General features: G+C 37.3%; 1 protein-coding gene across 2 annotated transcripts in view; it reads left to right on the plus strand.

The window, feature by feature from the left end:
* BMPR1A (bone morphogenetic protein receptor type 1A) overlaps positions 1–21283 on the plus strand; it is an 81364-nt gene that overhangs the window by 50386 nt on the left and 9695 nt on the right. For both annotated transcript variants that reach the window (XM_061449332.1, XM_061449339.1), the window contains 2 exons: positions 9501–9708; positions 19804–19966. In XM_061449332.1, coding sequence (XP_061305316.1) covers positions 9642–9708; positions 19804–19966 — 230 coding nt within the window. In that variant the 5' untranslated portion in view covers positions 9501–9641. The remainder of the gene's footprint in view (positions 1–9500; positions 9709–19803; positions 19967–21283) is intronic.

The following is a 21283-nucleotide window of genomic DNA, read 5'->3' on the forward strand; positions in this document are numbered from 1 at the left end:
CAGAAAAATATGTCCATGTTGATAGTATTAAGTCTTTTGCGGGCAAGTGGTTTGCTTTGTGTGAAATGCTCTTCTGTTGACCTTTGTTAAGATTAGATCGCATGTAACTTGCTTCACAAGGGACACCATAGTGTCTTGGTCAGATACCAGAGAGAAAGGATTTGCAGTTGTATAAGTAGGCAGCAGCGATTCCTGTGTTTAAGGCATCGCTGCTAGCAGTTTGGAGGGGATTGGTTTGTATTTTTGGTTGAGGGTTGCGCTGATAAGTAATGCTTTCTGTCCTCAATAATTTGAAACTTGTCTTCCAGGGGTAAATAAAAAAAGGGAAGGTGGAAGGAGGTGTTATGGTCTCTTTTTTTGTTACTCTTTCATAGAACGTATTATCTGCTTTGGTTGGAAAGTGGTTTAGTTTTCGGTTTTTAATAACTAAAATCATAGCCACAACTGGAGTGTAAGGAGCGAGGGCTCCATTAACAGCATTATCAAGTTGACTCTTTTGACCTTGGTAATTACTAATCTAAGCAATCGGGTATTTTCGAGCCTTGTCAGACTGGCTTGTTTAGATTTTATTTATTTTATTGGTTTCTACAAGTCTTGAATGAGGACTTAAAGAGAAAATCTAAGAAAAAAAGCTCACCAAAAATTTAACAAAAAACCCCAATCCTATGTTTATTCTTAAGAGGTAGAGGTCTTCTAGAGGGGAGCTGGTTTGCAGAGGGGGAAAACAGTATTCTTATGCTAATCCACGCTCTGGATAAGGAGCAAAGCAGCCGTGCAAACAAAGGAAGTGGAGCCAGAAAGTCTGCTCTGCAGTCTAGCACGCCTTGAAAAGCATGTCAGGCCGGGCGCCTAGGGCTGCGCAGGGGAGGGGCCAAGCAGAGGGAGGGAGAGCTCTGCTCAGCTTACTTCATGGAGCTGGCAGCTAGCCGTAAGACTTGGGAAAACCTTACTACCTAGAAAACAAGAATTAAGGGTGGAAGTGAGGGGAAGGGGGAGATGAGTACTTGCAGCCTATTTATTCTTCATGTTAAAAAAGAGCAAGCCCCCCAAACCCCATTGAATTCTCTCAGCTTTGTTGCTATTTTCTTTGTACTAAAATTGAAATTCAAGTGATGTGTGTTTTTTTTTAAATAGTACCCACTTTTTCTAAACAGTTTTCTGTGTGAGGGATGCAGATCTTAGCAACGTGCCCCTGCTCAGAAATTAGCTTACACTATCCCCAAGTGGGCAAAACGTTGCTATTGGAAAGTGTGCTGGAGCTGGAGGCTGGCCTAAGGATGGCACTGGGGGGCTTTGGGGTTTCTCTTCCTTGCTGCTTCTCTTGTCAGGGAAACCGATGTCAGTGACATCGGGGAAAAAGCATGGGTCTCTATAGCATGCTTTGTTACTGATTAAATTCAGTAACCAATAAGGACAGGCTGTTTTACTTAGGCACCAGGAAATGAAAATTACTCTTTTTAATCACCAAACAAAACCCCAGTTCCTGGAGACCTCTACATGAGCCCCAGAATTTGCGTAATCACCTTCACTTTGGAGGCAAAAAGTAGTTGTGAATTTCTTTTTCTAGATTGGGCAAAGGTTATAGGTGTAACAGAAACATGGGATCTAAGTATAATAAAAACTTACCCTGACAGTTTGTTGTTCTGGGGTTGTTTTTAATACAGATTAATGAACAGTTATCCTTAAATTATGGAAAAAAAATACTACAAGGTTTTGAAAGTATTCATTAGTTGTCTTCATAGTGCTGAAAGGGATGTTGAACTTTAGAAAACCTTGTGGAAGCATTTGTACTTTTAAAGGCTCTGACCCTGATTTTGGGGTCCATTGTTCACATTTTAAGAAGTGAGCAAATGCATATTCAGGTTTGAGGCCCAACTTTTTCCTTTCCTCGGCCTAGGCATGTTGTTTATATAAAATAATTGTAATTCAAAGCCAAAATACGTGGTAGGTCTTGTAAGTGGTATAGTATGACCATAATATTTTCAATAGTGATGTGTGATATTTGTAACAATTAAAATAACTTTTTCCCTGCTCCAGTGGGCAAAAGGCATTCTTTGATTTTTTTTTTTTTTGAGAACAAAATTTAAAAGATTTAAGTCGCATTCCCAGTTTGGATTTGTTAGATGTAGAGATGGAATGTATTCCATGTGGAGACTTTTCTACTTGTTCATGTTGAGTGGTATGACAGTAAGGAACTAGGAAAAATGATGAAGAGATAATAAAAACATCTAAGGATGATAGCTTCTGGGTAGAATAGCAGAAGTTGATGTCATTTATGGTAGAAGGAGCATGGGTGTCTGCCAATTGTCTTAAGGGCAGAAGCTCTCAGCCAGATAATCACTAATGTGATGGAGGTGAAAGGGGGAAATTTTTATTCAAGATGAATAAAAATTGTGTAACGAAATCTTATTTCAGTATGCTCAAATAAGAGAATGTGTCATGTTTGTAATACAGTAGGATATGTCTGAATACCTGATGGCACTGGGAAAACAGCTTTGCTTAATTTCATTACTGTTAATATAATGGCAGAAACTTTGTAGCAGTTACTTAATTGGAATTCCAGAGTAACAGTAAGATGGGCATTCAGGAATCCAGTGAGTGGCATCCCCAATTACCTAATTGTGCTGGGCATGGTAAAAAGCAGCTAGGCTTTAATTTCTTCATGGTTAGCAACTTTGTTTATGAAACAGACAAATATATCATAATTTTGTAGTTTGGCTCCTAAATTCTGACCTAAGGTACACACATTTGATATTTACAGGCAGTGTGAAATTTGCCTTTCATAAGATTTCTCTTAGAGTATCTAAGATGCATTTTGATGGCTTTTCCAGCTGCTCAAAAATAGGAACTCCTTTTTTAAGACTCCTGCTGCAGAAAGCAGTTAGGAGCCCATGTTTTCTGAATGAACAAAGCTGCTCTTGCAGTACATGTGTTAGAAACACATGGTTATAACTGTCCCACAAATAGAACTCTGATTTTTTTTTTTTTTTTTGTTTCAGTCTTTTGGGAAGTATATAGTGCACACACGTGTGTGCTTCATTTAACATTTCAGATTTTGTAGCAATTGTCAGAGGGAGAAAGACCGTTGAAATAATTCACACAATCTTTTGGCTTTAAAATTTATGCAGTCACTAGTAGTTTTAATTAACTCTAATAAAATTTGCAGTTTAATGGTATTATGTTTGTGAGTTTGCACAGATTAGTGCCTAAACAAGTGGGACCTTATTTGAAGTAGGTTTTGTTGATGGCCATTCAGCCAACAAGTTTGCAATAGCCAGCAGTCTTTTCCATCAACTGTATGATTTCTTCATAGATTTTGGTGATGGATTGACCTGTGTTTTTTAACTTCACATATTTGACATCACTTTAGCACAGCTAGTTTGGCTGTTACAGTATGGCACTTTTCTACAATTTGTGTAAGCATGGCTTGCCATAAACTAACATTTTGAAAGTAGGCTTGTATGAGTATTTGAGAATATTACACAATACAGAATCTGTAACTTTTATTTAAACTTACTTTCTTATTATGGAACTGGTTAAATTTGACTGTTTAACTTCAAACAAGCTCAGGTAACCTATAGTTCTCCTTGTGTTATGAATAACAAAACAGAGTTTTGAGGGTTCTTCTGGATCATAGTCTGCTCCCATCCTGTCACCTTGCAGCTACATGAGATGGTAGGTTTTGTAAACTAAAGACTGAGTAAGTTTTTGGACACTTTTTAGTTGAAAAGTCTGCCCTAGAACTTGCTAACCAGTGGTTAGGAATTGTTTTCTCATTTCTGATCTAAATAAATTGTAATGTCTAATTCATAACTAGTGGTGTTGAACCAGTAATTTTATTTAGCTTGAGCAGCAATCTGTCTTATTCGTTATGTTTATTCCTATTTACATTTTCAAAGAGTAGTCATTTCCCTGCCAACTTTCACTGTATTAGTCTTTTTGTCTCCTTTCATAGGGTTTCCCTTCTCCAGAAAGTATTATCAGTTGTTCTAGGCATATGTTGAATTTATCAGTCATCTTGTCTCTGTGCTGTTCATACTTTATGATATCCACTTGGAAGTTTCCCTAGGAAATCCTAGAGTTGTGTTTGTCTCTTTCTTCCAGCAACATCACATAGATGTGCCTGATGTTCTGTAATTGATTAGTGTACTTGAGTCCTTGGACATGGCTATGTCCTGTGCATGAACTCCTAGTCTATGTGAAGCAAAAATTTCTCAGAGTTTCCAGTATGCATAACTTTCACAATTTCATGCTGTTCTGTTTCATTCCATTTCTGTTACTTCAGTTCTTAATGTGATCCAAATCTTCCTGCATAAAAAACAATAGTCAGCTGAGCTGGAAATTCATGATTGTCGGCAAGGCTTATCAAAGTTTTACTTTTGTGCTTAGTTTACTAATGAAAAAGGTAAGTATACTTGAACTGATTCAACAATGTCATTTGAACTACACTGGTAATCTGTTCTTGAAACTAGTTGTCTTCTGCTCTGTGTAAATTCTTTAGTGTTCTTACAATCCCTCTTTTCTTCATCCAAATTAATAATTTCCTTTGTGGTAACATACCAGGGTTTTCTTAAGCTCTGATAGAAAAGTTGTTGTTGCATACTGCCTTAGAGACAGTCCAGTTTATCTCTGGTATTTTCTCCTACCTCAGAGATATTTTCAAAACTACACATGATTGAGGTAGTATGCTTGCAGATAACCGTTGTTGCATCTTGCCCCTGTTGCACATAGCAGAAACTTTTAAGATACTTAAGTTTTGCTTCGGCAAATACATTTCCTTGGTGTTGTATATACTGGTGCAAATGTTTTAAAACATCTTTTCTGTTGAAATGGATTTAATGTTCTAATTCTTTTGAAGTCAGATATTGAATATTCTTTTTTGTGTGTGTGTTCCTCTTTTACAATACTGTCTTTGTTACGTTCAGCACCATCATTCTTTATTGAAATTTGGGACAGTGCAGCTCATTTGGTTTAGGGATCATGCTGTCAAAAGTATTACATAGCCACATCTAAAGAACAGTTACCACTGAATTCCCTGATTTTAGAGTTGTTTTGGATCATATGGCAAATCTTGCACTCTTTAGCTTCATATATTTGGAGTCATACGGAGCGTACTGTTAAACTGCTGTGATAGTGCTGTGAATTCACTGTCTGACTTCAAGTTTAGAAAACTTGAGTTCAAGTTTAGAAAAAACTACACACGGCTTTAATAACAAAAGCGCTTTCTTCAATAAACTATTTTTAGGAAGGATAATAAATCACAGTGTAGACAAATTGAGTGTTGTGATTAAGGAATAAAATACTTTTTAACAGATTATAGTTGAATGCTTCTTTGTGGCTACAGTAAATAAAAGCGTGAGGACTTGGAAATCGATTGACTTGCAGGTTTGAATTAATTCAGCATCATTCTGTTGGCAGAGTAGTGTTTCAGGTGTTAATTGGTTCTTGAACACATTTGAAGTAGTCATTTAGTTGTGTCATTAGTCTGTTCATCTGATATAAGTATGCAAAGCTGAAGTAAAAAGTCTTTGAAGGTAGGGCAAAAGGACTGTAGAATATAAGCTAGACTTAATTCCTACCCTGAAACAGGATAACAAACATAGGGGTTGAAACTTACTGAACATTAAAATCTATTTCTGTTTGCTGCTTTGTAAAAATCACTTCAGTTGCAAATGGCATTCATAGTAGTATAACTCTACAGGATGCGTAAGACAATTTTATTGTACAAATTTTGAAACTTTCTGCATGTGCAAAGAAAAGCCAAATGTAGTTTGTAAAAGGAATTCATACAGATTTCTCAGCTAACATTAGGGACTGTAGTGATAGGACAAGGGGTAAGGTTAAAACTTAAACAGGGGAAGTTTAGATTGGCTATCAGGAAAAAGTTCTTTACTGTAAGGGTGGTGAGGCACTGGAATGGGTTGCCCAAGGAAGTTGTGAATGCTCCATCCCTGGCGGTGTTCAAGGCCAGGTTGGACAGAGCCTTGGGTGGCATGGTTTAGTGGGAGGTGTCCCTGCCCATGGCAGGGGGGCTGGAACTTGATGGTCTTAAGGTCCTTTCCAACCTATGATTCCAATTCTATGATTCCACCTGTTAATACCAGGCAGGTTTTGGAGAAATTCCAGCTGTTGTTCACTTCAGATTATGTGCCTTAGCAGGGCTGCCAGTCTTCTTCTTCTTCAAGGGGAATCCTGAAATGGCTTGGAAAAGTTATCACTGTGGCCTCTTTGGTTTTGTCAAATGTTTTTTGTTGGTTTACTGTTGTTTTTAGTGAAATACCTTCTCATATGAAGGTCGTAACTACATTGATTTGGGGTGTGGCATTTGTTAGAAGCACTAGAACAACTAGTCTGGGGTTTTTAAACTCTTTTTTAAAGCTGTTAAACTCCATAGCCAGATTGGAATGTCAGGTGATTTCAAGAACAGAGTGTTTTCAGACTGTTCCCATTTCTGCGAAAGAGCAAGACAGGCTTTTTGAGAACTGATTGTCTTAGGGTTTTTTTCTCATTTAAGTTTCTGAGCTGAACAAGAAGCACAGTTCAAAGGATGGGTAAAAAAGTGCCAAAAAGCCTGAAATATCTTCTGATAGCTGTGGCAGAAAAAGTGATGAATTTTACTGTGGTGTCTGAAAAAAAATGCCTCACCCTATCCACATCATGTTTTTGACACAGCTGTCTTGCTTGTGTAGTGTAGACTAGGTCATGTGTCACACCACAGTTCACATAGTTCATATTGGGACATTTTATTGCAAATGACTAGTTTTCAGTCAGTGGCATAAGCTCACCTGCGCAGTAGTGAGACGTTACCATTAGAGCTGTGGGTACAGCAAGGCTGATGAGTACTTGTCTTTCCCAAGCCTTGCAGACTTACCTAGCTAAGGGTGAACTTGACACTGGCAGTAGCAGCAACAGAAAGATAACGCAAGTAATAGTATTAAGGCTTCATGTCTGCATTTCAGGGAAATAGGAGGTAATTGCAGCCCTACTGGGTTTCACTTTTCATTTTTGAGGTATTTTAAATGCTGATAAGCATTCTCAAATTATGACTATTTTAAAATGAGGATTATAGCAGAACGTGTTCTCGGTGTCATTTTATTACGTTTTATATACATTCTTATGCATATTTACATTTTAATACATAGATATACAAAAAGTGAAATACTAATGAAAATTTAGGTGCGAAGTGGAGATTGTTATAATCTTGAATAGGCTTGGACAGAATTTTTCATAACTTAGATGGTCATACTAAAGAAAAATCACCATGAATTTGGAAGTGAGTTGTATGAAAATGTTTGGTTTGTTTTTTTTTTTCCCATTTCTTACTGATATTTTTTTAATAACGTATGATGCAGTACAGGGGTAAATGAACATCACACGTTAAGTTCCTGTGCCAGTGTGCTTCCCACCTTACTAAATCGAGGAGCAAGATAGCCTATTTTCTGAAAGTAAAACACTCTTGAAATGTGGAAGAGTGGAAATTTGAGATACTGAAACTCGCATGAGGACAGAGAATATTTTTAAAACATACTTTGAACAGACTGTTTTTTGGTTGGTTTGTGTTGTGTTTTTTTTCCTCCCCTGGATGGACTGCAAAAACAATACTGTAAATAAAGTCTTTATCAGTTTACTACATACAAGCTGTTGGCAGTTTTTGTCTGTCTTGTGTTTTATTGAGACTGAAGTTCATTGCAGTTGAAACACAGAACAAAGCAATACTACTTACAGACTTGTGTTCATGGCCTGATGTTTTTGTATCTAGAAGGACCCTCCCCGTCATTTGTCAGAATTGGTCCTGCTACTTGTGACTAGGAAGCACTAAGAAGAGTGAATATTTTGGTTCTGCAGGAAGCTTATTTTGAAGTTCGTAGTGGTTAGCACATCTGCAGAGCGGGTCGTGCCGAATCCATCCCAGCAGTAATCATGGCAGAGCCAGGGCGGCTGTGGCGTTCAGGGAGCATCGCCCGCGTCCATGAGGCGCCCAGCCCGCAGCTCTCCCCGGCTTCCTCTGGGGCGGAGGCGCTTTGTCGCTTCATTAGGGAGAAGTCAGGGACGTGTGAAAAGTAGGGCAGGGGTCGGGGCGGCCTGCCCCGGCCCCGCTGAAATTGAAAGTGACGGACACCTCCCGGTTCGGCCGCTAATTTGCCTCCATGTTAAATGCCTCTGAAGACTAATTAAAATGAAAAGTCCTTGGGTCTCACCGACAGACAGATTGAGTTATTGATGCTGGAAGCGGCCACCAACAGTAATTGCAGCCCATCCCCGAGCGAACGCCAGTTTTGGCGTTCATGAGCAGCGCCAGGCTGACAGGGGTCAGGGGGGTCAAGCCCACCGAAACAAGAGGCCGAGGAAAGGCAAAATAAGTCCTCTGTTCGTCTTTGTGCAACGTCGCTTTTGTTGCAATTAACTATTTAGGTGTTCGAGCTCCTTTTTAGTCCTCTGAGGCCCAATTACGCTTCCCTTGCAAATCGCTGTAGAAAGTTCGTTAAGCAGAATGTGACTAGAACTACAAAACTCTGAAAAAGTAACTTTACTACTCAGTGTGGCTGTCTTAGCTCTGTGTTATCCACTGGATGTGTAGAACTGCATTTGATTTTGGGAGGAAATGGCATGTGCATATAGGAGCGTAATTTTTCAGGAGGGATTAATTGGTACAAAACTTGGGAATCTAGAAGGATATTGGGATTCTGATTTGGAATTAACAGAGATAAATAATAAATGTTCATTGTTGTTGTGAACTAAGCTTGCTGTATTTTCTCTAGAAAACACTATATATATAAATATAACATAGTAGAACACAGGAAGATGGGCTGAAATACAGTTTATGCTAAGTGAGAAATTAATTTTGTCATTCAACTGTTAAATGAGATTGTGTTTTGGGGGGTTGTTTTCTTTTTAAGATGTAGTACTATTCTAGAAAACAAAAGTAATAACATTGTGAGTACATTAGGCAACTAAACTAACTACTTCAATACAAATGCATCTTTTTTGCTTGACAGGCTGGTGGAGTTTATTGCAATAAAGCTTCTCTGCAAGCATTTTTCAACTGGTGGCTCAAGATGGTGTTGTTTTTGTCACTGCAATATTATGGGAAGTCACCACTGAGTTTAATTTTTAAGAAAAATATAAATTTTAGTTGCTGTAAATAGAAGAGTTTTCAAACAGATTTACATGTTAATCTGTCAAATACTTCCTATCATAGCTGTATGTGAGTCTAATATATATGGCTGGCCTAGTCGGTTAATATACCTAATATTTTTGATAGGAATGTAAAAACGTTCATGTTGGTTGTTACTAAAAACCTGTATTTCAGACTAAACCTGCAATTCAGTTGGATGATAAATACGCCTGATGTTTTCAATTACTAATCTTAACATATGCTTTTAAAATTATTTTTTGCATCCACATGGTTATGATCAGTGTGATGGAAACTCTTGAGGTTGGTTGGTTTTGTTCGTTTTAGAAATGCAGGGAGTTTCTTGACATTTTGTTTTAACTTTCAGGAAACGAAGTTGGAAAAGTTACAAAAGCATCTTTCCAGTCAAGCACCAAATCTTGTATTAGGCTTCACCGAACAGGCTAAGCTTAACATTTGTCAAGCAGAAGGACCAGTTGCCTTGCACAGGAAGGATTAAAAGTGAACAATGACTCAATTGAGAGTTTATGAGCGATTGCTTGGAGCCTATCTGCTGATCATTCTCTGTGTTCAAGGTAAATATGTACTATTTGAAACAAGTTTATTTTTTTTGTTCTGTAGTGCAGTTGTGTGTATAGTGTTTGGGGGGGGGGGTTGGGTGGATGGTTGGGGGTTTTTTGTTGGTTTTAAGTTTTTTTTTGTTTTGTCTGTTGTTTTTTTTTAAATTGTAATGTGCAGTTCCCCATGACTTCTGATGTTCCCAGCAGTCAAGAGATTGTGTGGTCTAACTAACCTAAATAAACTTGTTATGCTTACTCAATGGGCCAAGGCAAGTGCATGGGATGTTCACAATTGCCTGGGTTTCAGTTACAGGACGTACTCGTTTGTATGTCTGTTGTCTTTCCAGCCACCAGTTATCAAAAACTTCTGGAAGTCCAGTTATCATTAGGACTTTTAACTCCTCTGTCAAATTGCGTTGAATTAAAACATATTGGGAATCAACCAGTGTGACTGACTCATGGGGTATTCCAGGAACTAAAGCTTAAATGTAAAGATTATAACTTGTGGGGGGAAAAATACATTTTTATTAGTATTTCTTTACTACTTATTGGCAACTGTACGTTGAAGAATTCTGCAGATTCTGTAATTGCATGCAGTTCAGAGAAGTGTCACTACAGCAAAATGGTATCTAAGCTGTTAGTGGCATTGTATTCTCATGTTTGGGACGTGAACAGTAGTGCTCTGCCTGTCCATCAAGCATGTACATCCGTAGTTGGTCCCTGTGTAAGACTTATTGTTCTCCTAGCTGTGCATCTTGGAACATGTTTGAGTACACAGAACTTTCCATGTTTCAGGGGAAACAAACAAGACTAATTTGGTGCTGCCATTTTAATACTTGAATATAAAAGGTTTTGTATTCTTTTTCCATACTTACATCAATTTTTGCTTAATGCTTGATTGTATTTTGAGCTCTTCTTTGAGCTTTTTACTTTCAAGAATAACAACTCGGTATACCCATTAAATTGGCAGAGGAAGAAGCCTGGTAAGTACCAAATGACAATCTCTCTGTTCTTTTTCTGGTGTGTACCTGCAATAAAAGGATTAAAGGATTTGGTGGAGCTGTCTTTATTGGGACTATGCCTGATACATACCTTGACAAATGATTTTAAGAGCAGACTTGCATCACATATATATATAATGGACCTGCCCTTTCCAAGCCACTTGATCCTGCCTCTTTCCATGTGCTGGTACTTATCCCCTTATAACCGTGTGTCAAGGTGCATTTGGGAACTGCTGCAGCTTCCAACCTGGGTGTGGGGTAGCACTTAGAGAGCAAGACTGTACCTTTAACTATAACCCAAACCTTTATTAAGCAGTAGATATAAATGTCACTGAAGATACTTACCTGGAATTGACCAAGGAAGGATGAGCTGTTAATTACACTAAGCCCCAAATTAAATGAATAGTGCCTCAGCCCAAGGAAGATCATCTCTAAGCTCTTCCAGTTACCATCTCACGAACCCATTCACAGCTAAGCTGTTAGGTAACAGAAGTCCTCTGTCTAGATCTGTGCAGAATTCCACTTTGTTAAAGATATTTAAAACTGTTACTCTTCCTCGTGTTTCCTGTGGGATTCAGTCCAGGAGGCTACCACCAGCACACTGAAGACTTCTGTATCATTGAGTACAGGCTACAGAATTGTAAACACTTTTACTCCAAAATTGGACAAGTATTTCTGTATAATTGCCAAGTTATTTGACCATTTTCATCTTTTTAGTCTGTGGGGGCTCAGAATAGTGTTGTGCTAACTTATACCTACCTGCTTTTAAGTGCTGACATTAAGCTTCATTCTGTGTGTTTGTGTGTATGCATGCACACGTGTATTTCAGGAGTGGGGAAAAGGTTGTGTTTTAGTTTAAGCTCTGCTATTGTAGCAATGATTTCAAGGTTGAAAGCAACAAAACAAACTTAAATCCAGGATTCTTCCATCTTTATTACATTATTTAAGTTGGGAGAGGGAAATTCTCAAGGCCAGTCTCTTTTCCTGTTGTGAACATAAAATTCTTAATTGTCAAGAAATAGCTCAGTCTGTTTAGATAGGACTAGTTTGGGTGTAGCCGGAGGTTATAGTACAGGTTTACAAATATTTACAAGTAGCTGTAAGGTGATTAGATTGGTAATGGGCAAAATCACATTAAAGGAAATTTTGATGAGAAATTAGGAAAGCTTTTCACTGTGAATGTGGTTAAGCATTAGAACCGGCTGCCTGGAGAGGTTGTGCAGTATCCGTCCTTAGAGACAGTAAAAACTTTACCAGATTTACTGTGAACAACCTGGTCTAACTTAGAAGTTGGTTCTGTTTTGACCAGGTGTTGGTACCAGGTGGCTACTAGCGGTCTCTTGCACTCTGAAATACTCATAGACATAGTGTTTTGCAGTGGAGCTTGTTCAGCTAGTATTCCAGAAGTTTTGCTGCTTCTTACAGAAGATGCCAGCTTCTTCCCTTGAAGCAGTTGGGAGTGATAGGCTTTGTTCTTTGTACTTAAGTCAAGGTTACTTGTTGGCATTAGTCGATATTCAGAGTTTTACTCAAAGGCAGTGTCAACTGAAGGAAAATTTTTTTTCTCTCTCTAGATACAAACAGAAACAATAATAAAATTATTTAGGTCTTATTAGTGACTTAAATTACATTCACTCCTTCTATGATCACATTTATTAAAAATGCTTCAATAAGTAACTTCAAATAAATAATATAACTAAATGAAGTTTAAAGACTGTGTAAATATTTTTTGCCTGGTTCTAAAGAAGAAGTTGCCTTGTTTTAGGAATATTTCTGACTTTCAAATCGATACTGAGTGAATTCTGAAAGCCATGGCAAAGTTGAGCTTGCTGAAACCACGTCGATTCTTTGATGCAAGTTGCCTAAGGGCTTGTCTTCAAACATGAAATATGCTTGGTTTCTAGCAGTGATGAATAGAAAAACAATCAAGCCCCTCTCTTGTCCATAGATTCATGGAGGAGTTGTGCTGGGGGGGGGGGGGGGGGGGGAGGAAGTTGATAATCGTCAAATATTTGAACTTCTGTAGGAAAGAGGAAATCTAAGGTGAACACTCTAAGTAATGTAATTGAAAGTGGAAAAAGTAGTTTCAACAAGGAAAAATATTTGCAGGATGCTGCAAAAAATGAATCATAAAGCAACCAATAGAGGTGGAGAAGAACATGGTATGAGAAATCGAAGAGAATTTGTGGTTTACGGAAGAAGGAGGGAAAAGCAGAGAGAGTAGAAACTCCCAGCATGTTTACTTTCAGTGACTGGTGCTGAAGCTTCATGGTTTGCTCGCTTGTTTTGGAGGCTTCTTCAAATGGCAGGAATTTCAGGGCTTATCAAGACCTGACAGAATGAAGTAGCAAGTGTGTCTGTGTAAGTATATGTATATATACTCACCCCATCCGTTAACAGGTAACTTAAAAAACCAAGTGGCTTCATGCATTGATTAATGTGAAAATACTCTTGCACCAACAGCAGGAAACAGGCAATTCCATGAAGTTAGTGAACAGCCTTTGTTTCTCAGGTCGGTACTATGGAGCAGGGGGACATAATCATTACTCATTTGATTGGACTTTTTCACTTCTGTTGAGAAGTGATCAAAAATAAGATGGTCAGTTTTAATAGCAACTTTTTCAAGAAAAGTGTTTTTTTATTTCCTTTCTTGCTGTGGAAGGTCTTTGCAGTATCTTCAGACCTGTGACTTACACTGCATCTTCATCTACCTACGCTTGCTCATCTAGGGCAAGAGGTTATCACCTTCAGTTACAGTTGAGGTCTGTGGTAAATGCTTTTGTCTTCCCACTAGAGCGGGTTTTTAGTTCAGAAAATGTTTTACTTCCAAGTAGAGATTGTTGTTTTTATAATGCATTGATCAGCATAACTAATCACTATATTTAACAGAATATTTAGAGAACATAATGTATACTTAAATGTGTTCTCATAAATTTTGTTCTTTGTTACTGTCAATTCACTATATGACGTAATGTTAGATATGTGGTTCATCACCCCTTTCTGTGTTCTTCAAAGACACCACAGAAAACTGGTATTTTAATCCTTGTGAATTAGTTGACTAAAAATGTATTAATAGCATTCAATATGTATGAGGAAAAGTTTGTTAAAAAATTTTAAAATAATCTGTGTTAACATTAAAAATGGAAATACTTTAAAAAGTTGGCATTGTCCACTAGTGAACCGAAAAAACCTATTGAGATTTGATTTCACTGTCATACTTACTTTTATTCAAAGATTTTTATATAGATTTTTTTTTTAATGCACTTTCAGAATTTCAGGTGAAATAGTTACTGAATTTAAACATCTCAACTAATTTGAAATAAAGAGATGTTCTAAAATCTGCAGGAGGAACTTAAGAGTTGTCAGAAGGTGGTTCATTCCCTGAGGACAGTATAGTTCTGTTTACTAGTGATTTCACCAGTTAATGGCTGCATCCGTCTTTAAAGCATGGGCAGCAAACATGTATCATAAATATTTGATTCAAATTAATTTAATGGGTTACTTGAAGGCTATATAATTTTTATAATTTCACATTTAGTTTTAAGTAACTTTATTCTTTAAAAGTCCGTTTAAATTAGAACATGGTGTATTTTTGCTTTTTTTAATAAAATATAGATAAAATATTCTTGTGTCTGGCTTTTGTACTGAACACATAGGAACAGAGAGTAGTCTTCAGAAATGACTTTTTAGTGAAGGGAAGTGGGAGCAGAGGCTGGGTATTGCTTTCTGGGAAGGTAGGGGAGCAGGGGCTGCCTGCCTGCCTGCCTTTGAGCACTGGTGTAGATCATGGGAAAGCTGGAGGGTGGTGGAGAGAGATTTTAACCAAGTAGTCTGGGAACGTGCTGTGAGTTTTAGGAACCAGTGCTGCTAGAGGGAGCTAATCTAACATGCCTGGTCTTTGGAGATCCCAGGCATGATATATAAAAAAGCACTATAGAGAGAATTATGCCTAAAATGTCAGGCATAGAGCTCATAGAAGTATTTAAGATATTTTCTTTGTACTCATAAAAATGTTTTTTCATTTTTTTGTTGTTGAGCTTTTTTAAATTATTATGTGTTCTAATAAAAATTACTAGTATTCTACTCTAGCTGTCAGTTGTACTGAGGTTTCATTCTCATGGCAGTACATGTTAAATCATTATGAAAGTCTGAGATAGGTTAGAAAGGTGAAATGTACTCGTTAAAGTGGGTAATTTTGCAGTATCTCCATCCTAAAGCAAGAAAAAAATATTTTGAAACTGACACATAAAAAAATTCAAAGTATGTCTTGTTTATAAGGAAGGTGTATCTAACGTAAAGAGCTTTGGAACCACTTTTATCTGTTTTTTTTCTCTTTATGAGAAGACCCTGATGTGGGCAAGCCCTGAGTGTCAGCTAGCACTAGCAAACAGCTTTAACACCAGCAAGAAGGCAGGTGGAGGTAGTCTTTTGACAAAGATTCTTTTTATTTAAATACTGAATTTATTGGAGTTTACAATCTTGGATCACAGTAGCTACAAAAAAATTCTGATAGTACTGTAGTTCTGATAAGATAAATCACATTTAAGGGTAACATTATCTGGACTAAAAATGTATTTATGTGGAATATCTATATTTCAATTCAGGAAGCAATTGAATAACTTGAATTTTGTGGGCTAGTAGATTAGCATTTGCAGCTTTATTTGTGGAGGTAGGGGAGATACAGTTAAATAAGAAATTATAAGCATAATTTGGCTTCTGTCTTTTTCACTTACTACTCTCTCTGCATTTCTTAATAGAGCTGGGTTTTTCATGGGTTACACAAATCTTCTCTTAGATCAGAAGACATAATGAAATTATGTATGTATCCTGGCATTGAGCTGCAACTGCTTGGTAGCTCAGGTTTTAGTGGTTAATAAAACCTTACTGTCACAGTACCTTTTTTAAGATTATCTGTGTTAATACTAGTATTTGAAGCCATGCTTTCAAGTAGACTTAGATTTCTGTCCTAGTGGTATTTTTAATATGCTGTGCTTCTTTAAAAGACATTTTATGATCCAATTTACTTTCTAGGATTGCAGGAAGTAGTTCTTTGAATATATCTTCAACTAAGGGCTGGATATGATACATTGGCAGGCATTGTTCTACTTTATTAAATAAAAGTTAAACAGAAAGCCATTGAAATGTCTTCTTATCTGTAGCAGTTGTTCATGAAAAACTAATGCAGTGTGTATGAGATAGTACTGTAGTGGGGCAGAGCAAATGACAAACTGGGAACATGAAGTCCCATCAGCTTGTTTCTCTTTATCGTCATGCTGTGGTTACGTGAAAAGAGGAGAATGTTTCAGCTCACCAATTCTCCAATACTTCATTGAAAGTTCTGTGGTTTTATTTTCTCTTTAATGTGGTAAAATAGACATCATAGAGCAGTTTGTGTGATTAAATGTATATCATACTGTCATTCTCAAGGTTGGACAAACACGCTGAAACTGTTTCAGGATCTTGAACAAGTCCTTCAGTGTTTCATAGTTGATTTGCTGCTAATGTATATTGTTTTGCCCCAGCAGTTTACGGGTGGAGGGTAAGAAGTAATAGAGGAAGAAGCTTTGCTGTGCCTGGAACCTCTGGGTGCTCTTATTTCTGTGAAAGCCTTTTTTCTTTTGAAGCTGTGTGTATTAGTGCATAGCACTTATATCTGCAAAGGTTATGTAAGATTTTTGTTGCAGTGCAGAGCTGACAACTGCATGTGTCACGGTAAAGAAGCCATTAATTACATCATCAAGTAGTGTAGTGTCACAAGATTTCAGGTGCATGGAAACCAAGTAATTTTACACATTTAACTCCCTTTCCCATACCTAGCATCTTCAGGATAGACACCAATAGTTCTTGTAATGCTGAGCTTGAATCGTAGTACTGCAATACAGGTTATAGTTAGGGACAATAAAACCTTTCTTCTGAGTTGATTCCAAGCAGTCTAAATGTTTTCCTTTTTTCTTCTTTTTCTGGATACTCAGTTAAGCTCTTGTTTAATGAAGAGTTCTCTTTACAGTCACAGAAAGTAAAAATGAAAGAGTGAAGTTATCCTCCCCTGCCTTCTTTATGTAATTCAGATACTACCTATAGGTTGAAAACAAGGTACAGGAGAGTATTGTTTCACATTACAAAGATAATGAAGTTGTAGTCTGGTTTTACTTTGAATAAAAATCTTTGCTTGTATAAACTCAACAAAAGATGAAGGTGCTGGTTCTTTGAAAATACAGTTACCTCACTTGGGTTCTGTTTGGTATGTATTCTTCATAAATCTTGTTATACGGTCCATCATAATAAATTAAGAGGAAAAATGTATTTCATCTCAGTTTTAGTATTTGGTATACTGTAGTCATGCTTCAGTGTTACTTTACGAAGAATAATACTGCTTTAAAAGACTCCAGACCTGTATAAAAATCTTCTCTCTCTTGCCTTTCTGAGCTAGAAGAAGCCATCCATGCTTTCAGGGTTACTTGATTTCTATTCTGACAAATCGAAAAAAATGCTGCATTCTGTGTTCAGGGTAGGAAGATAGATGAGTGACTGAAAGACATAGATCATAAAGTATTCAGACTTTTAAGATGTAGAATGTCCCTGAAGATAAAGGGTGTTTTGCCATATGAATTGGGAAAGATACCTTAGTAGTTCAGTGAAATTAGAAGGGAAGGCAATATTTGTACATATGCAGTGGCTTTTCCTTTAAATATTAAGTAGAATTACCTGTTCTCTAAGCAGGTAAATGTGAATATAGAATGTTGTGTAATGTCTGTGGCACCATATTAAAATTTTTGCTGGGAAGATATCTGTAGAAGGAGAGAGGTATCAGTTGGAGGAGCTGCTATTTCATATATGCAAAATTCCATCTGGCTAAATTGAAAATACATATTGCACAGGTAGACTGTGTTATCTTAACACTGAACTTTCTTGTTAATGGTCTGTACATATCGGGAATGCTTAACTCTGGCATTACTGAAGTACTGTTTGAAAATTACATTTCAAATAAACCGTGGATAAGTGATTTGAGGGTTTAGGTAAAAGGTGCTGTACTTTCTTAGGATATACTCTTGGTTGTATCTAAAGAAGGTACAGATTCATTACTTCTAGGGAAATTCCTGAATAAGGACAGTGCACTGGTGTCCTGGGTTCAGCAGTAGTAGTCATTTTTTTCTCCTTAGTAGCTGGTGCAGTGCTGTGTTTTTTGACTTTCAGCCTAGGAACAGCACTGATAACACCGATGTTTTTACTTGCTCATTAGTAATGTTTAGTATGACCAAAGGCTTTCTGAGTCTCATGCTCTGCCAGGGAGGAGGGGAAGCCAGGAGGAAGCAGAGATAGGACACCTGACCCAAGCTAGCCAGAGAGGTATTCCATACCACAGCACGTCATGACCAGGGTATAAAAATGGGGGCAATTACCCAGAAGGGTTAGATCACTGCTCAGTCGGGCTGGGTATCGGTCAGTGTGTGGTGAGTGGTTGTATTCTCTTCCCTTGTTATTTCCCTTATCATTATTGGTGGTAGCAGTAGTGATTTGTGTTATACCTTAGTTACTGGACTGCTCTTATCTCAATGTGTGGGAGTTGCATTCTTTCAGTTCTTCTCCCCATCCCTCTGCGGGGGGAAGGAGGGGTGTGTGTGAGAGAGAGACTGCCTGGTTCTGAGTTACAGCTGGGCTTAAACCAGGACGCCTGATTGTGCTCTGTTAGTCAGATGGGAAATCTGCAAGTCAGCTATTTTCAGAATAAGATCAAATTTCACAAATATTTAATTGCACATTTAGCTGAATGATGTAGTGGATGCTACAGTAGAGTGATAGAGGGTGGTATGTACAAAGGGTTTTAATCAAGATTTTCTGCACATCTTTCAAGCAAGTTACAACATGGCAGTAATGCTGTCATTACGGCTAGCATTCGGTATGTTTGACAGGAAGCCACAGGAAACTCTTAAGAGATTATGAGTTTACTGGTCTTTTTTTTTTTTTTAAATTCTTATATAAATTTAAATTTTTATTGTGATAAATCTTTTGAGCGGTAGTGAGGTACCTCTACTTTTCAAATTGTAGCTGAGTTTGCAAAAGCTTCTGTCAGTCCTGACTGGTTTCTCTGTTATCTTGCCCACAGAGACTTGTTGTAAATTGTGTCAGAGTAGGCAGTAGTCTGTTCACAGCTCCTCCAGCTTTATTCGGTTCACACCTTGAGGATTTATAGCAGAGAATACTGTTAGGTGATGGACAGACAGAGATTTTCTGTTGGTAAAATCATGAGTAGTGAAGCTGGAGGAGAGGGATGAAGATGTTCTCATCTCATGTTGTGATCACAAAGCATGTTCCAAGTGAGTCAGTCCTCATTTTTCTTTCCAGTGTGTTCTTCACTAAGAAGGAAACAGATGGAGTTTTCCTTCTGAATGCCTAAGTTCACAAAAGCACGTTAATAGTATGAACTGGAAAAAAATGATGCTTAACTCTCTTTCTGTTGAGAAATTGAGGGCTACTTGGAATGTAATTTATCCCTATTTTTATTCTGTGAAAGCTCGTTTGTGTGGATGTTCATGTCATTAACTGAAATTAATTTGTGAACAAGATTTACTTTAGCTCTGTTTTGAAGTACTAATACATACAGAGATAAAAATACCCCAAGAAATCTTGGAGTTATTACTGCTCTTCTATGAGACTGTGAATCCATAAAAAGTGACTTCAGTTCAGAAAATTAGAAAATTGCTTATTAAGTGTGCTCAGTCATGCATAAAATTGTACTGTTGTGGTTATCAAGCGGTCAGCATTTGGATTTTCTGAACACATGCATGAGAGAGACTTTCTTTGTAAAATTCTTACCATCACTACTCTTCTGTCCCACCTCAAAAATGGAAAATATCCTCTTTCTGTTTATATTGATTATGATTAGAAGATCTGTGGTTAAGATATAAAGTATTTGACGTAGGTATTTCTGTAACAAAGTGATTGTCTCAAATTTCTGCTACAGTCTTGGGAGAGGAGATTCTTATGTCTTGTATAGTTTAATTATTTGTTAATATAATTATTCTGTTATTGTACATGTGAAGCTCTTGAACAGTTACCAGAGAGATGCAAAAATATGGTTTTTTTATTTGGTTTGGTTTTTAATGCCCAGGTCAAAATCTTGACAGCATGCTTCATGGCACAGGAATGAAGACAAATCCTGACCAGAAGAAACAAGCGAATGGAGTAACACTTGCTCCAGAGGACACCTTACCTTTTCTTAAGTGCTACTGCTCAGGACATTGTCCAGATGATGCTATTAATAACACATGCATGTAAGTATTGCATACAGGATAGAAGAGGCTCATTTTTGCTTGTGAGAGAGGAAACTCTTAGAGTGCTGAGGTTCTGTAAAGTGATTTGACCATAGCTGATTAGAAACTCAGTATTTCTGTGGAGAGCTGAGAACTAAAACCCAGTTATCCATATCTAAACAGCACTGTTTTCATCATACCTTAGAGGCATTCGCAACTGGTCATTTAGCCCAGCAAGTGCTGTTAAGGATTGAGGTTTTAAGTAACCTGTAGCCTTTTATAAATGAGTTTTAAATGACCTAAATCTAAACCACCTGATCTGACCACCTTCTGGCTTAGTCTAATGTTTCTTCATGTAGTAGTCAAGAGGTAATGTTAGCAACATAACCGTTTACTGAGAATTCTTGTTATGTGTTCATTAGTTGTAATGTGTGAAGGAAAGACAGGGGGAGGGAGGAGGATGAGTGGGGAGAAAATCCTCTGAACACATAAGGACAGGAAGGTAGTTTTAATTTTGATAGGCATCAGAATTCTAACAGACCCATGCACTGATTGTGCTCTTGCTTAAGATGCTTTACTCATGTTGTAAAATATCCTTGGTTTTCCTTTTTTTTTTCTTCATTTGCAGTTCAGTGTTTAAGACTCCATTTTTTTTTCCTGAAGAATTAATATAAAGATACATAATGGGAAACACGTTACTTGCTCCTTTTGAGTCTTCACTTTAACACTTAATATGAAGCCTCTCTAAAGCTGTCACTTGGCAGATAAGTTTTTGTGGAACTCAGGGAGGTGGAATAAACACTGCTGTCTTTTAGAATGTAAACACAGTATTTTATAAATAGTTTTGCACCTAAAAAAATGTTCCCTTATTATCCAGTATTTTAATTCCTTGGGTATGTACTTTTTTTGCTTTTTATCGCCCCCTCGTGTATGCAGTCAGTATAGGCTTTATTTTTTTTTCCCCTTCAAACCAATGGCTGTATAGATCCTTATTCTGATAATAAAGCTGTTGGAGAGTTAGTAACACGTAGGCAGTGCTCATGTGGAGGGTATTTTATGGCATTATGCTTACTAAACCTGCATTTCTTTAAATAAATTATTGATGAGCAACAATATTTCTGGGTTTGTTTTCCTTAGTATCTGTTGAGGGAATGAATGAGTTTTGATTTATTTAACAAAATCTTAAGTTTTACATATATTTAAATCATGGAGCTACTATTGCAAATTGGTTTGGGATTCCACATAAATCTTGTTGACATTTTGGTGTAATGTAGAAATCAAAATATTTCTATAAAGAGATAATAGAGACTTGAAATGCCCTTTTTTTTTATGTGATTA

The sequence above is a fragment of the Pezoporus flaviventris genome, unplaced genomic scaffold, assembly GCF_033815535.1.
Source record: "Pezoporus flaviventris isolate CSIRO_AGI_PZ_B2104156 unplaced genomic scaffold, CSIRO_AGI_Pfla_v1 ptg000001l, whole genome shotgun sequence".
NCBI classification, from domain to species: domain Eukaryota; kingdom Metazoa; phylum Chordata; class Aves; order Psittaciformes; family Psittacidae; genus Pezoporus; species Pezoporus flaviventris.